Raw genomic sequence first — 16,280 nt, 5'->3', positions numbered from 1 at the left:
TCCACGGGGGTCCCTCAGCTGGATGAGGGTGGGGTGGTCAGTACCAGCCCCCCCATTCCGGGGTGCAGGAATGTGAGGGCGACGGTAGAGGGCCCCGCCCGGAGTGTGAGAGTGTATCCCTGCGGCGTGCCCGGCCGTGTGGGCACTTAGGGTGACACCTGCCAGGCAGGAGTCCCAGTGTGTCAGGTGTGGGTTTTCTCTGCCCTGTGTCCAGGGACTGGTCCTGGAGAGCCGGTGTAGGGTGTGTAACTCTCCCCACACCGGGCGTATGAGCGGCTGTGGGTCTCCTCCTGTCCCGGGTCACGCTGTCCACACGCGGTGTTCCCACGTCCGCGTAGTGTGATGTGCCCTGTCGGTCGAGCAGGCCTCGCTGGGCCCTGGGGCCATGGGGTTCTATGTGTGCTGTGCGTGGTGGGCGATTTTTCTGGGTTGGGGCGCTGGGGAGACTGAAAGCTAGAGGGATGCTGTAGAAATTTAATTTTAGGGGGGCTGGAGCCCCCAAGGTGCAGGATTGGGCCTGGCCCCAAAGGATGGACCCGCACCCCTCCTCCATGGGGTGGGGGAGGGGCCGTGACCAGGGCTTGGTCTTCTCTGGATCATGGGGAGGCAGACACCCTCATAGATGCTCACTGTGACAGAAGGGAGGAGATCTGTGAGGGGGGGACCCCCATCATCTCTCAGCCCCACCCCCTTCCTGGGTACCCTAGAGGCCATGCCCCTCTGCTCCTTCAGATGCCAGGGTGGGGAGCTTGGAGTTGATCCCACCTATCCTGGGCAGCTGGGAGCCACCCAGAAAAACCCACCCTGAAGCTTTGGGGAAGCTCGGGTCCCCTGGGCCAAGGGGGTGCTGGACGATTCCCCAGAGTCGTAATAGAGTACCAGGCCGAACCAGCGCCCTCAGGGGCTAGGCCATTAGCCACCTGCACCAAACCAGCCCCACCTAGTAGATCCCGCATGGGCTGTGGCCTCCGTAAAAGAGCCGGCAGCCAGATCCCACTGGGCAGCGCCCACAGACCCCAGAAACCCCGCTGGAGGCCTAAAGCTAGTCTATTTCGCCGGGCCCCGCCAGCGAAGGTTTAGCCTGAGGCAGCCCCTATGCAAGGCAGCCCCAGCTGGGCTGAACGGGCCTGGGGGGCAGACCTGCCCGGGCACATACCTGGCGACCTGAGCCAGGATCTCCTTGATGCGGACGATGAGCTTCTCGTGCTGCGCGGGGTCGCGCTCGATGGCGCCGTGCAGCCGCGCCATGTAGAAGTCCAGGGTGCTGAGCGTGGGCGTCTCGCCTGTGCCTGGGGGGGGGAGGACCCGTCAGCCGAGCCCAGCGGAGGAGTCACCGCGGTGGGGTCTCCACCGAAGCAGAGGTCAGAGGGTGGGGTTCTGTAAGCGCGGGGTCCTGGGGAGGGGGTCAGGGGCGCACTTCAGTGGGGCCGGGAGGGCGCGGTCAGGGCGTCTGTACCGGGGGAAATCAAGGTCAGCTGTGGCAGGGGTCAGACGATGGAAGTTGGAGAGGGCGGGGTCGTGATGGGGGGGGATGCGGGGGCTAGTGGGGGAGGGGAAGCTGGCCCAGGTCAGCTGAGGAAAGAACGCGGAATGAGGGGAGGGGTCAGAGGCGAGGCGAGGCGGGGCGCGAGGGCCAGCGTGGGCGGGGCTGGCGCAGCAGGGTGGGGCAGCGGGACGGGAGGGGCTCGGGTAGCCGGGAGCGGCTCGGGTAGCCGTGAGCGGGGTCCGCAGGGGCGCGGCGGATGGGAGGGAGGTGAGGGTTTGTGAAGAGACTGGTGAAGGGGTAGGGGTAGGGCTCGCGGAGCCGGGCCAGAGGGGGTGGGACTCGAGGTAGCCTGGGCGGAGCCCGAGGTAGTCGAGGGCTGAGTTAGCGGGGCGGGACGCGCGGGGGTGGGAGGGGCGGGGCTAGGGTGTTGGGGGCGGGGCCTCCGCACCCGGCACCGGCAGCGAGGCGAAGCTGGCGGTGAGCGCCTGGCGCACCGCGTGGAGTTGCTGTTGCAGCGCCAGTGTCCGCCGTTCCTCTAGCGCCAGCTCCTGCTCCAGGCGCTCGCGCGCGCTGCTCATGCTCTGCGTGTGCCTCTGCAGCACCGCGTTCTGCTCCTCGAAGGCCACGTTCATCTTCCGCAGGCGCCGCAGCTCCGCCTCCCGCGCTGTAGGCGGGGAGCCGGGTCAGATCCTGCCGCTTTCCTGCCTTCCCTCAGCCGCGCTTTGCCCCTAGCTGTGCCCCTCGCCAGGCCTTCCGTCACTGCTCTGCCTCCAGCCCCACACCTCAGCTCTCTGGTCTACGGGGGCAGGAGACGAAGGCACCCACTGCCTACCCCCTTGGCGCCCTCTGGGCCCAACACTTGCTCCAAGAACCTGTGGTCAGCGCTCACCTTTGTTTTGGTCCAAGAACTCTTCCGTGAAGATGGGGACGTCGAAAGTGGAGAAGCCGTCACAGTCTCCACCCTGGGACGACAGGACAAGGTAGCAGTATTTTTGGGAGGGGGTGGGAGGGCAGCCACTCCCCCTCTGGGACATCCCCTAAGCTTGGGAGGGTCTCCTCAGGCCACCTGGGTCAGAGTCCATTTTACAGCCTTCCCATTGTGTGGCTGTCCAGCCTCTGCTTGCACACATCTGGACCGGGAGCTCACTTCATCCGAGGAGCGATGGTCCTCACTCACCCAGAGGTCTATATACCTCCAGACCTTTCTTGCCCAGGTGTCCTCCTTGGAGGAGGGAAGCTTACCTTGTGTCCATTCAAAAGGGTATTCATGAGCCCGGAGCTGGAGTCCTCTGGTGGGGGAGGGAGGAGGGCAGGGTGAGCCTCCCAGGTCTCCTCGGACCCCACGCTTTGCTCTGCACGTGCTGTTCCCCCTGCCTGGAACACCATCATTCCCCTCCCCTAGTCAGCCCTACTCATCCTGGGTCAAGATCCCCACCTGGTCCCCTCCCCCCGCCCCCGCATCTGTGTGTGCCCAATCTCAGCGCTGACCAGCCCTATTCACTCACAACTGTCTGGTTATGTGTGTCTCATTCCCATGGGACCGTGAGAGCCCTTTGGAGGGGGTAGGTTGGTCTGCCTGTGTCACCTATCTCAGAACAGGCACTCAGCTGCCTGGGGGCTGGGGCCCTTCGCACCTTTCTTGATCTTCTTTTCCTGGATCTTCTCTGTGCACATCTTGTAGGCTTCTGACTGCTGGTATGCCCTCAGCTCCTTCATGTACTGCTGCTTCTCCCGCTCTGCCTCGTCCAGGTACCGCTGGCGGGGGCAGCATGAGAAGGCTTGGCCCAGCCCAGGGGCAGGGTAGCCCTCGCAGGCCAAGACCCCATCTCCATCCCTCAGCTCACTGTGCTGCACCTTCCCACAGCGCCCTACTGCCCTCTAGACAAAACCCCACCCTTCAGGCTGCTGCTCAGGCCACCTCCCAACTCCCTGACCTCACCGACCTCACCCCAATTCCAGCCTTTATAAACCACTCCCTGGTGTCTGAATGTCTGCAGGCTCCCACCTCCAGGCTGGACTGCCCTCCCAAACGCATTTTGCTTGTTGAAATCCCAGGGTAGAGGGTGCAAGCTGGTGCTAACGTTTCCTTGATATTTTTGCAATTTTTAAATTAATTACCAGAAATTAAAAACCATAAGGTTTCTAACAGAAATCCAGCCCTCACCCCTACTTCTTTAGTCTAACGTTGTTTATTAAGTTTTATGTCTATTCCAGCCTACTGCTACTCTCTCCTCCCTTCAACAAGCTGGAGAGAGCTAATGGGTGGTCAATTCTCCAGGTCCTGGAGTCCAGGAGGAACGAAGGACCCTCCACACCTGTTCCTTTGGGGTAAGTGGCTGCAGGTGGGTATCTGAGTGGGTGAGGGAAGGTCAGTGGTCCCCAGCCGTCCCCACCTGTTTCTCCGCCGGCTGCAGCTTGCTCCACTCGGCGCCCAGCATCTTGGTGATCTCAGGAAAGGGCAGGTCCGGGTGGCGCGTCCGGATCTGCTCGCGCCGCTCGTTCAGGAAGCGCACGTAGCCGGTGACAGGTGCCTTGGGCCCATTCGGCAGGATTTTCTTCCGCTTCTTCCCTTTGGGCCAGCCGCGCTTCTTCACCGGCTGCAGAACCCAGCCGCGCCGTTGGGAGGGGCCTGGAGGGCTGGGGCCGGGCCCAGAGGGGAAGGGGCGGGGCCCTGAAAGACTTGGGCGGGGCCTAACCACGAGGTAGGACCCAGAAGGCCTGGAAGTATGGCCTGATCAGGGTTCAGGGTTGGGAGACTGGGGTTAAGGGACCCCTGGCCAGGGGTGAAGGGATCAGAGAAGTACTGGGGACAGAGGATCAGCCCAGGGATGGGGCTGGCTTGTGTTGTGGGCGTGGCCTCGTTGTGGCCGTGGCTTCCGTACTGGCTTCGATCCCTGGGCAGTGGGCGGGGCCTGGACTTAGAGTGGCAGTGGAGCTCTTGGGGCGTGATATCTGGCACGGGGCGGGGCCTCAGCATCTGGAGGGAAATCTGGGCTGTGGGCGGAGCCACAGCGAATTCAAATTGAGTTCGGGGCGGAGCTTCAAGACTAAGGGCCGCCGCCACGACAGTGCAGGGACTCTCACCTCCTCCTCGTGTGACCCCTTCTCTCCGGCCCTCGGGCCCTCGCCGCGCTCTTGCTTGACAGCCACCACGAAGCCCCCATGCTGTCCTGGAGCCTTGCCGCTCGCCGGCCTGGAGCCATGGGAAGCCAGGGTCACCCCCCACTCCCCAACACCGACGGCGGAGTTGGCAGCGAGGGGCCTGAGTCCTCCCTCAGAGGAGGGCACTGAGAGGGTCAGGATCCGGGGGTTGAGGCAGAAGCATTAGGGGGGCCACAGGGGGCGTGGGAGAGACTAGAGCCACGGGACGCCAGGGTCATCCACGCCCCCACGACGCTAGCGCTGGCAGCTAGGGGCCTGAGTTCTGGAAGCAGGGGTCAGAGGAGGTCAGGATCCGGGGTTCGGGCAAGAGCACTAGGGGAGGCTAGTAGGGGACCCCTGAAAGGGACTGGAGCCCGGAGGTTTGAGGGAGAAGCCCGTGGGGGCCCGAGGGGGAGGGCCTGCCCCAAGTCGGGGAAGTCAAGACCCTGGGGGGCGGGGGTCGAGGAGCTCCAACGGGACGAGGTGGGGGCTAGGCTGCAGCTCCGAGTGGGCTGGGGGGAGGGGATGTCGCACTCACGCGGCGGCCGCGCCGGGCTGCTTGGGACCGTGGGACATGGCCACTCCCGGCCGCACCTGGAACGTAGACGCGTGGCCGAGTGAGGGCCGCCCAAGCCGGTGACGGCGGGGCCGGGCTGGGGAGCCCCGGAAAGCCGGGTCCGGGGCGCCTGGTGGGGCCGGAACCGGGGGCGGGGAGGCCGTCGAGGGCGGGCGCCCCAAGGATCCTTTGTTGGGCAATCGCCCCCCCCAGGAGGCTCGGGTCCGCAACCCCCCGGCCCGGGAGGGGCCCCGCTCCGGCCCCTGGACCCCCGCGCCCCCGCCCCCTCGCAGGGCCCCGAGTTCCGCGGCTGTTTTCACCTCCAAAGAAACTTTCCCGGACCTCTCGGCTGCTACGACGCTCCAACCAACCGCCCCGAGCCCGCCCCTGCCGCCCACCCCTGCCGTCCGCCCCGCCCTGGCCCGCCCCCGGCATGCTAATGACGGTTCGGCGAGCGGTCGGATTGGGTATGCACTTCCCCTGGGGCGTGACCATGCAGATGAGGGTCGGCGCGCCCGTTGGTGATTGGCTGGCACGGCCGCTGAGCCGCGTGGGAGGTAAGTAGGGAACGCTGCGGGCGGGTGCGTCAAGTTCGGCTGCGCTCGGCGGCTCTCGGGACCAATCAGGATGCTTTGAAGCATCGCAAGGAGGAGCCTCTTAAAGGGCCAGTAGGCGCGGCGCGGACTCCTCCTCCCCCTCTGAAGTCGACACTTCCCGCCCCTGCAGGATCCGGGGACCTGTGACTCCGAGTTGAGCCCCGCCCTAGTTGCCCTGGGACGGCGGCAGGTTGCTAGGGGAGGGATTAAGGTCTTTCGGAGCAGCCCCTTACCCCACGGCACGGTGGGGACCTGTTCTTAGCAAACCTGGCGGGGAAATTTCCCCTTTTTGACAGGACTTGTAGCCCCCGACGCCCCCGCCGTGCCCCGCCCTGCTCTGAGCCGGGGGCCTTTGGATGCAGGGGCTACTCTCCTTCCTGTGAAGGGGCCTCTGCTTTCTCTCCTGTGCAATGGGGATTTTGCACGGTGTTCAGGACCAGGAGGCTGGGATGCTGCGAGGATGAGACCGGGAGCTGGGCTGGAAGCATTTAGGAAAAGGTGGTGTGGACAGGAAAATTGCAAGGACCTCGTGAAGATGGAGGGCCAGGAGACTCTGCCCTGGGATCTTGGGGACCCCCAGGCAGCAGCCTGGTCTTCTTACAGCCTGGACTGGGGTTACCTCTGACCCCAGGATGCTAGTTGTGGTTACTGGGTGCTCATGATGGCCCATTAGAACCTAAACAATCTGCCGACATCACCTTCCGGCTCTCACCTCCCTGCACTTTCCTCCTCACTCCGCACCGGCTACCTCGATGTTCCTCAGATACCTACATTTCATTCATTCCCACCTCTGGGCCTTTGCACTCGCTCTTTCTTCCACCTGGAGTGCCCTTCCCCCAGATTAAATGGCCCCCTTTTCAGTGAGACTTTCCCAGGCTTGTACCCCACCTCGTCTAATCTTTTCTCCATATGTTCGTTTGCTCCCTGTGAGCTGCTTGTTTGCTCATTGCTATATTCCCAGCACCCAGAACAGTGCCCACAGGCGCTCTCCATACATATATGTTGAATAAACAAATAGATGAATCATGTAAATTTCTAACAGGCAGGTGCAGCAGCTTTGGCAAACAGTCTGGCAGTTCCTCAAAAGGTTAAAAAAAAAACCATGGAGTTACCATGCGATCCATCCATTGCACTCCTAGGGATACACCCAAGAGAATTAAAAACATACAACCACAAAGACACTTGTACATGAATGTTCACAGCAGCAAGATTCACACTAGTGCAAAAGTGGAAACAGGGACTTCCCTGGTGGCGCAGTGGTTAAGACCCCGTGCTCCCAATGCCGGGGGCCAGGGTTCGATCCCTGGTCAGGGAACTAGATCCCAAATGCATTCCGCAACTAAGGAGCATGCCTGCCGCAACCAAGACCCAGCACAACCAAATAAATAAAATTAAAAAACATTTTTTTAAAAAGCGGAAACAGGGCTTCCCTGGTGGCGCAGTGGTTGAGAATCTGCCTGCCAATGCAGGGGACCCGGGTTCGAGCCCTGGTCTGGGAAGATCCCAGATGCCACGGAGCAACTGGGCCCGTGAGCCACAATTACTGAGCCTGCGCGTCTGGAGCCTGTGCTCCGCAACAAGAGAGGCCGCGATGGTGAGAGCCCTGCGCACCGCGGTGAAGAGTGGTCCCCACTTGCCGCAACTAGAGAAAGCCCTCGCACAGAAAAGAAGATTCAACACAGTCATAAAAATAAATAAATAAATAAATAAATAAAAGAACGTGAATTTCTAAAAAAAAAAAGCGGAAACAACCCAAATGTCTATCAGTTGATGAACAGATAAATGCTGTGGTCCATCCATCCAATAGAATATCATTGGCCATAAAAAGGAATAAATTGCTGATTCATGCTACAACAAGGATAAGCCTTGAAAACGTTAGGCTCAATGAAAGATGCCATCACAAAAGCCCACACAGTGTATGGTTCCATTTATGTGAATTGTCCAGAACCAGCAACGCCAGAGAGACAGGAAGTGGATTAGTGGTTGCCTGGGGCTAGAGAATCAGTGGGGAGGGGCAATGGAGAGTAATTGCTAATGGGCACGGGGTTTCTTTTGGGGGTGTTCAAAATGTTCCAAAATTAGACTGCGGTGATGGTTGCATAACTCTTTAAATATACTAAAACCCACGCAACTGTACACTTTAAATGGGTGCATTATCTGGTGTGTGAATTAAATCGCAATGAACCTGTATTTCGAAGAGCCAGCCCAGGGCTGAGGAAGATGAGCAGTTCCCTGGAATCTTGACAGACCCAGATTCCACACCTTGCTCTGTTGCTTCATCCGATGTGGTACTTCCCACTCTCACTTGCCTCTCTTGCTGGGTTAGAAACTATGGATATCTAGGTGAGAATTCCAAGCTAGAAGACAGCGGAAGACCCGCCCTCCGAGCCCCGCCTCTTTGGCTTGATTGACAAGGCTGGTGTTGGCATAGAAACTGTCCTTCCACTCCCAAGGTACCACACAAGGAATTCAGGGGTCTTCCTGTGTATCAAAAAGAAATGAAAGGGGCTTCCCTGGTGGCGCAGTGGTTGAGAATCTGCCTGCCAATGCAGGGCACACGGGTTCGAGCCCTGGTCTGGGAAGATCCCACATGCCGCGGAGCAACTGGGCCCGTGAGCCACAACTACTGAGCCTGCGCGTCTGGAGCCTGTGCTCCGCAACAAGAGAGGCCGCGATAGTGAGAGGCCCGCGCACCGCGATGAAGAGTGGCCCCCGCTCTCCGCAACTAGAGAAAGCCCTCGCACAGAAACGAAGACCCAACACAGCCAAAAATAAATAAATAAATAAATTAATTAATTAATTTAAAAAAAAAGAAATGAAAGGTTTTGAGGTTGATTTTTAAAATTTTTATTGGAGTTGAGTTGATTTACAATGTTGTATTAGTTTCAGGTGTACAGCAAAGTGAATCTGTTATACATACACATATAGGCACTCTTTTTTAGATTCTTTCCCCATATAGGCCATTACAGAGGATTGAGTAGAGTTCCCTGTGCTATACCGTAGGTTCTTATTAGTTATCTGTTTTATAAATAGTAGTGTGTATGTCAATCCCAACATTCCAATTTATTGAGGTTGATTTTTTAAAATTTATTTTATTTATTTTTTGCTGCATTGGGTCTTTGTTGCTGCGCGGGCTTTCTCTAGTTGCGGTGAGCAGGGGCTACTCTTCGTTGCAGTGTGCAGGCTTCTCATTGCGGTGGCTTCTCTTCAGTAGTTGTGGCACACGGGCTCCGTTGCTCCGCGGCATGTGGGGTCTTCCCGAACCAGGGCTCGAACCCGTGTCCCCTGCATTGGCAGGCGGATTCTTAACCCCTGCGCCACCAGGGAAGTCCCTATTGAGGTTGATTTTGAAAGAAGTTTGGAGCTCTTTGGCATCAAGACAAATTCCTTGCTGTGTGGGTATTTTCTAGAAAAAACAAAAGTGTCTTGAGTCCAAACTGCATTGCATTCAGTCCAATGCATGCAATCCAGACACACACCACCCCCCAACAAGCAACATGTAAGAAGTAGCATTTCTGCTGTTTGACTTTACATCCTTCATATGTTTATCTAAAAGCAGATCCTTTTGCCCCCAAATTATAAATAGGTTTTTCTTAGCAACAAAGTTCTCTCAAGTCCTAGCTCTCAGTAAAACCAGGAACTCTAGCTGTCTAATGTCATATAATTTCTTGCTAGTTTCTTTGCATTCATTTCTATGCTCCATTTGGAAATTTTTATAGTATGAAATCAGGAGGAGTATCCCGATTTGTGGTCCTAGCAATATGAGATCTGTTAAGGATGGCTTAAATGTCTTTGTTTACAAAATTAATTTTATTATGCAAATAATGTGCAAATTCATTTCATTTGTACAAAATTAAAGTAGTGTATGAAGGCCACCATACCTCCACCATACTCTCCATTATCAGCTTGTTACATTTCTTAGCAAAACTTCTCCTAGACACACACACACGCACTCTATGAGTCTCCTAGGGCTACAGTTCTGGGGCCCGAAGTCCAAGATCAAGGGCTTGGTCAGGACTGGTTCCTTTTGAGGCCGTGAGTCTGTCCCATGCTCTGTGTGCTCTCCCAGTTTCCGGGGGTCCCTGGCAATCTGCGGCGTTCCTTGACTTGTAGAAGCATCACGGCATCTCTGCCTTCATGCGCACATGACGCTCCCTGTGCTTATGTGTCTGTGTCCAAATTTCCCCTTTTTCTAAGGTCACCGGTCATATTGTACTAGGGCCCACTCTGCTCCAGCTGTGACTCATCATTACATTATTACATCTGCAGTGACTCTATCTCCAAATAAGGTCACATTCTGAGGTCCTGGGGGTTAGGACTTTCACCTAGGAATGTTGGGGGGACACAGTGCAAAACACAACACGTGCAGGACTTCCCTGGCGGTCCAGTGGTTAAGACTCCACGCTACCAATGCAGGGGGCCCAGGTTCGATCCCTGGTCAGGGAACTAGATCCCACATGCCCCAACCAAAGATCCCGCGTGTGGCAACGAAGATCCCATGTGCCACAACTAAGACCCGGCACAGCCAAATAAATTAATTTAAAAAAACCCCAAAACACACAACGCGTGTGCGCGCCCACGCACGCGCACACACACACACACACGAGTGTGAATGTATTCCTATAAGGAATGTGAGCTCACATCTTGCTTTTTGGGATCACATGGCCATCATGCTGTGAACATCCCCTGCAAACTGTGAGTCCATAGCATTTCTCCCAGTGGTTTTATATGTGAGGTCCAGAGCAGTGCCTCGTTCCCTCTGGCGCTGGGTAACATTCCACAGCAGGACCGCATCACCGCCTGTTTAACGAGCCCTGGCTGACGCAGGTTCTGGTCCTTCTCGATATGACTGTATTGCAGCCCCTGCTTCAAACGTTCCCAACCTGCTGTCTAATGCCCTTGGTTGGCTTTTCCAGGGTAGGTAGGAAGACATGAAATTACTGGGGTGTGGTGCCTCCCGTTTATTTTTTAATTTTTATTGTTTTTGTCCATGCCGTGCTCATGTGGGACCTTAGTTCCCCGACCAGGACCAGGGGTCAACCCTGTGCCTCCTGAATTGGGAGCACGGAGTCTTAACCACTGGACTGCCAGGGAAGTCTCCCATTTACATTTTTTTTTTTTTTAAGATTTTTTTGATGTGGACCATTTTTATAGTCTTTATTGAATTTGTTACAATATTGCTTCTGTTTTATGTTTTGGTTTTTTGGCAGCGAGGCACGTGGGATCTCAGCTCCCTGACCAGGGATTGAACCTGCTCCCCCTGCGTTGGAAGTCGAAGTCTTAACCACTGGACCACCAGGGAAGTCCCCCGTTTATGTTTTTAATGCTTATTTGCCAACATAGGGTGGTTCAACTTCTCTCCACCCCCAGGAAGTATCAGGGTGTTGTCGGTGCTCCCAGGATATCCCAGCCCTGCTCAGGCTTTTTTACAGAGTGAATTTAATACAGGGGATTGCTTTCATGGGCATTGAAGGGCCGAGAAGGCAAAAGGGAAACACAGAGGTATCAGCTGCCGGAACGAAGGGGTGTGGAGACAGGGGTCTCAGACCTCTGAGGAGGGGGCACCCCCACTGCTGCTGGACCCTCAGGAGCTCAGGGAGGTGGCGCTGAGCCCCAGCTGTGTGACTTGGGCAATTTATCAAAACTCTCTGCACCTCAGTTTGCTCCCTCTGTGAAGTAGGATAATAACCATGTCTGCCTTTATGAGGTCTTTGGAAGGATATAATGACTTTAATTCATGGCACAGTGCTCAGAAAGATCAGGGAAGGCCCTGCCTAGGGGAAGGGATGACGAAAGGAAGGAGAGGTAAATGCCCAGCCCTCAGGGTAGGACAGAAGGACAGACAAGCATTGGCTAGTCTTGTCCACGGAGACTGAAGCCCCTGTTACAGAGAATTTTCTACTGCCATGGTTCCCACCTGGGGGCAATTCGCCCCCTCCCCTACCCCCACCCGGACTGATGTCTAGAGACAATTTTGGTTGTCACGACTGGGGCCGGGGGTGGGTGGGGACCAGAGATGCTGCAATGCCCAGGCCAGCCCTCACCACAGAGAACAATCCAGTGCCAACTGTCAATACTGGCCAGCTTGGGAAACCCTGTTCTAGGGCCCAAGAAGTTCTTTACCTGTCTGATCTCCCTAAGGCCTCCCAAGAACTCTATTCAGAGTTGCTACTCTCACCTCCATTTCACAGAAAGGGAAACTGAGACCCGGTGGCTTGCATGAAACTGCCTGGGTTTGGTCTTGGCTGTGGGCTCTGCACAACCACCCAGGGATCTAAGGAAATTTCTTCTGAGCCTCCGTCCAAACCCTCCCTCTCTGAGTGCTCCCCCCACCCCCCATTTTGACCTGGGTCAGAAGAAGATCAAAGCAAGCACCTCTCCTGAGGCTGGACAGGGGCCACCGGGATATCTGATCTCCAGCTGGGAGGAGGGGAGACGCGGGTCTGGCGTCTGAGGTGGCTGGGGGATGCTCTGGGGGCATCAGAGGATGTCCGGATCTCTCCTGACCACAAGCCTGTCTGTCCTTCTGTCCTTCCCTGAGGGCTGGGCATTTATCTCTCCTTCCCGTCATTCCTTCCCCTAGGCAATGGCCTTCTCTGATCTTCCCAGTAAGTCTGCCCCCGCCTCTTATTCGGGTCACTATGCCCTCCACTGGTGTCCCACCCATGCAGCTGAGGCCTGCTTTGGAATAAACCGCCCTCACCCTCACCCCCACAGACATTTTATCTGACCCTCCCTGCTTCTAAAAACTCTACTGTGGCTCCAGTGACCTGAGGGTAACTTCCCAACTCCTCGTCTGCCACTCAATCACCCTTTTTTTTTTTTAAAGATTTTTATTTATTTATTTTTTATTGATTGATTGATTGATTGATTGCTATGTTGGGTCTTCGTTTCTGTGCGAGGGCTTTCTCTAGTTGCGGCAAGCGGGGGCCACTCTTCATCGCGGTGCACGGGGCTCTCACTATCGTGGCCTCTCTTGTTGCGGAGCACAGGCTCCAGACGCACAGGCTCAGTAATTGTGGCTCACGGGCCCAGTTGCTCCGCGGCATGTGGGATCTTCCCAGACCAGGGCTCGAACCCGTGTCCCCTGCATTGGCAGGCAGATTCTCAACCACTGCGCCACCAGGGAAGCCCTCAATCACCCTTTTTGGTCTGATTCTTCCAGCCCCAGCACTGACCATGGGGGGCTCGGAGGGTGTGGCTCTGCCCCCCCCCCACCTTAAGACTAGGGGCTTCAGAAGCTTTGGGGGTCCAGCATTGCTCAGCCTGAGACCAGATCCACTGAATGAATGAGTTCATGAATGAATGAATGAGTTCATGAATGAATGAATGAGTTCATGAATGAATGAATGATGATGCTTGGGAGGCAGCTCCCTGGCTCCCCCAGGGTCAGAATCAGCTTTGTTCCTGCCTTCCCCACAGAGTCAGGGCCAGGAAATACTAGCTGACTCTAACAGCGCAAGGACCCAGAGATCAGAGATGTGCTGTGCTTCTGCCAAACATCTCCTCGTTCCCCTGCTGCATCTGCCCCAAGGGGCTGCGGGGATGACTTCTTGTGTTCCTGACCCACACAGGAGGCGGATAAGAGGGAAAACTGAGCCACCTTTCCCTCCAGGTGGGCTCTCTCCTGCCAGTGAATAAATAACTCAAAGATACTGGAAGTCACAGGGAGCTCAGTTGGAAACTTGAATCTGCCTCTTGTTAGCTGCTTGCCGTCTGGCAAGGGACGTCTGTCTGAGCCTCAGTTTTCTCATCTGTAAAATGGGTGTGGGGACTTCCCTGGTGACACAGGGGTTAAGAATCCACCTGCCAATGCAGGGGACAGAGGTTCATGCCCTGGTCCGGGAAGATCCCACATGCCGCGGAGCAACTAAGCCCGTGCGCCACAACTACTGAGCCTGTGCTCTAGAGCCTGCGAGCCACAACTACTGAGCCCACGTGCCGCAAGTACTGAAGCCCGCGCGCCTAGAGCCCGTGCTCCACAACAAGAGAAGCCACTGCAAGGAGAAGCCCGCGCACCGCAATGAAGAGTAGCCCCCGCTCGCCGCAACTAGAGAAAGCCCGCGCGCAGCAACAAAGACCCAGTGCAGCCAAAAATAAATACATTTATATATATTAAAAAAAATAACAGAAGCAATATTGTAACAAGTTCAATAAAGACTTTAAAAAAAATGGGTGTGAAGTGTTGAGGGATGAAAGGAGAGGAGGAATGCAAATAAAAAGCTTAGCCTAGTATTTTTTTAAAAAATATTTATTTGGCTGCACTGAGTCTTAGTTGCGGCATGCAGGATCTTTTTTTAGTTGCAGCATGCGAACTCTTAGTTGCAGCATGTGGGATCTAGTTCCCTGACCAGGGATCGAACCTGGGCTCCCTGCACTGGGAACTCCGCAGAGTCTCAGCCACTGGACTACCAGGGGAGTCCCTAGGCTAGTAATTTTAAAAGTCGTCTTCCATTTCCTTCGGAGAAATCAAAGGGGAGCATGCCCAGCAGGGAGGAAAGACTTGTGGTTCTTATCTCTCCTAATCCATTTATCAAAGATCTGGGTCTACCCCTTATCTCCTTTCTTCCCCTGCCAGGCTATCTCTCTTGGAGCCTCTATTCCCCATCCACACCAGTTTTTCAGCCTCCTTTTCATGAGAGAATTGTGGGTGGTCTGCGTCAGTGTGGGCGTCTGGGCCAGGCACCCCTTGGGCTGCCTGGGCTTCAAGTTTATAAGTGGGTTCCCCTCTGTTTCCCAATTTCTGTCTGCATTTCTGATTCTCTGCCTGTATGTCCACCATTCAATCGTTTGACAGATGTTTCTTGAGTTCCTACTATGTGCCAGGCATCGCTGGGGACAACGCAGTGACTAAGATGGACCCGGTTCCTGCCTTCACAGGGATCATGGTCCAGTGGGGGAGACAGTTACAATTGGGGCGGGGAGAGGAGGAGGTGTCAGGGTTGTGATGGGGGCAGCCCAGGACACTGTGGAACCCGCAGTAATAACCGAGGGGGGAGGAGAGGGTGCTGGAAAGCCTTTCTGGCTGAGAATATTGAGAGAACACTTAAAGGACTTCCCTGCTGGTCCAGTGGTTAAGATTCCTCGCTTCCACCGCAGGGGGGCGCGGGTTCCATCCCTGGTCAGGGAATTAAGATCCCACCTGCCGCGCGGTGAGGCCAAAAAGAAAAAAAAAAAAAAAAAAAAAGATAACGCTTATATCCTTTTAAACATACATTATACCCATTCTAGAGCTCGGGAGACTGAGGCCCCACGAAATGGACTCGTCCCAGCCGGAAGAGCTAGGAGGGGGTGGGGCTGGGTCTGGATCCCGTGACTCTGGCTCCAGAGTGCAGGTTTTTTTGTTTTTTTTTAAATTTTATTTATTTATTTATTTATGGCTGTGTTGGGTCTTCGTTTCTGTGTGAGGGCTTTCTCTAGTTGCGGCAAGCGGGGACCACTCTTCATCGCGGTGCGCGGGCCTCTCACTATCGTGGCCTCTCCCGTTGTGGAGCACAGGCTCCAGACGCGCAGGCTCAGCAATTGTGGCTCACGGGCTTAGTCGCTCCGCGGCATGTGGGATCTTCCCAGACCAGGGCTCGAACCCGTGTCCCCTGCATTGGCAGGCAGATTCTCAACCACTGCGCCACCAGGGAAGCCCCAGAGTGCAGGTTTTAAACCACTGCTGGTGGAGGCCCGGAGGCCGGGGGAGCTGCACCCTACGCTTGGAGGAACTTGAAACTGCTTGCGTGGTGACCCAATCGTGGGAGGGCTGTTGGAAGGAGGATGGGGAGGGGTCCAGAGCACAGGCCTCAGAGTCGCATGCACTTGACTCACTGTGCGCCCCAGAGCACCTGCGTCCCCTCTCTGGGCGGGTTTGTCGCCTGTGAAATCGGAGATTTGCCCCGCCTCCTGCTCTGCTGGGATGAGAAGATCCACGTGGGGCGCTCGGCACAGTCAGCGCTCATTAAATGCCAGCTGGTGTTAAAATTCTGATTATCCCCATTATTATCGTTAATAACTAAATAATTAGAACTAATGCGTCCTCTCTGCGTCCGATTGGGTCTCTCCGCGTCGGGAAATCACCGGGCCCCAAGAGAGGCGAGGTCGGACTCAGACCTCTCTTCCACCCACCCACGCCCCGAACCCACCCCGTCTGCCCCGGTCTACAGCAGGCAGGCCTCGTAAATTTGCAGGCAGGCTGAGATGGCGCGGGCCTGGAGACGGGGGTGTGATTAAGGGTGCCCTTGGCGTCGCCCCCCATCTCCGTGGGAGGGGTCCGCAAACCACTGTGAGACAGTTGGGCGCTAGGACCCAGCAGCTCCGTCGGTGCCGGGCGTAGAGGCCGGGCTAACCCCGAGACCACGCCTTTCTTCGTGATGATTGGCTTTCCGTCCCCGGTCTGCGGCCCCGATTGGCGGACGCGGCCGCCGCTCCCGGGATTCCCCGCCCCGTCCGGGCTAGTCTCAGGTCCACCGGTTTTGTCGCCGCAAAAGCGCTCGGCGGGGCGGGCGGGCGGGCG

General features: G+C 56.4%; 2 protein-coding genes across 4 annotated transcripts in view; one reads left to right on the top strand and one right to left on the bottom strand.

Moving 5' to 3' along the window:
* The window catches only part of DOHH (deoxyhypusine hydroxylase), a 98,260-nt gene that overhangs the window by 22,066 nt on the left and 59,914 nt on the right, over window positions 1-16,280 (top strand). The gene's annotated exons all lie outside the window — the stretch shown is intronic.
* The window catches only part of HMG20B (high mobility group 20B), a 45,057-nt gene continuing 29,112 nt past the window's right edge, over window positions 336-16,280 (bottom strand). Inside the window, exons 1-10 of one of the 3 annotated variants that reach the window (XM_068537301.1) lie at window positions 5,504-5,565; window positions 5,166-5,221; window positions 4,571-4,679; window positions 3,880-4,083; window positions 3,121-3,241; window positions 2,729-2,775; window positions 2,376-2,448; window positions 1,935-2,150; window positions 1,157-1,289; window positions 336-629 (exon numbers count right to left, since the gene is read on the bottom strand). In XM_068537301.1, the coding sequence (XP_068393402.1) occupies window positions 617-629; window positions 1,157-1,289; window positions 1,935-2,150; window positions 2,376-2,448; window positions 2,729-2,775; window positions 3,121-3,241; window positions 3,880-4,083; window positions 4,571-4,679; window positions 5,166-5,203 (954 nt within the window). In that variant the 5' untranslated portion in view covers window positions 5,204-5,221; window positions 5,504-5,565 and the 3' untranslated portion in view covers window positions 336-616. The other 2 variants (XM_068537303.1, XM_068537302.1) reach the window with 2 other exon arrangements.

The sequence above is a fragment of the Eschrichtius robustus genome, chromosome 2 (genome assembly GCF_028021215.1).
Source record: "Eschrichtius robustus isolate mEscRob2 chromosome 2, mEscRob2.pri, whole genome shotgun sequence".
In the NCBI taxonomy this organism is placed as follows: domain Eukaryota; kingdom Metazoa; phylum Chordata; class Mammalia; order Artiodactyla; family Eschrichtiidae; genus Eschrichtius; species Eschrichtius robustus.
The sequence above is the reverse complement of the archived record's forward strand: the minus strand, read 5'-3'. Positions and strand labels throughout refer to the sequence as shown.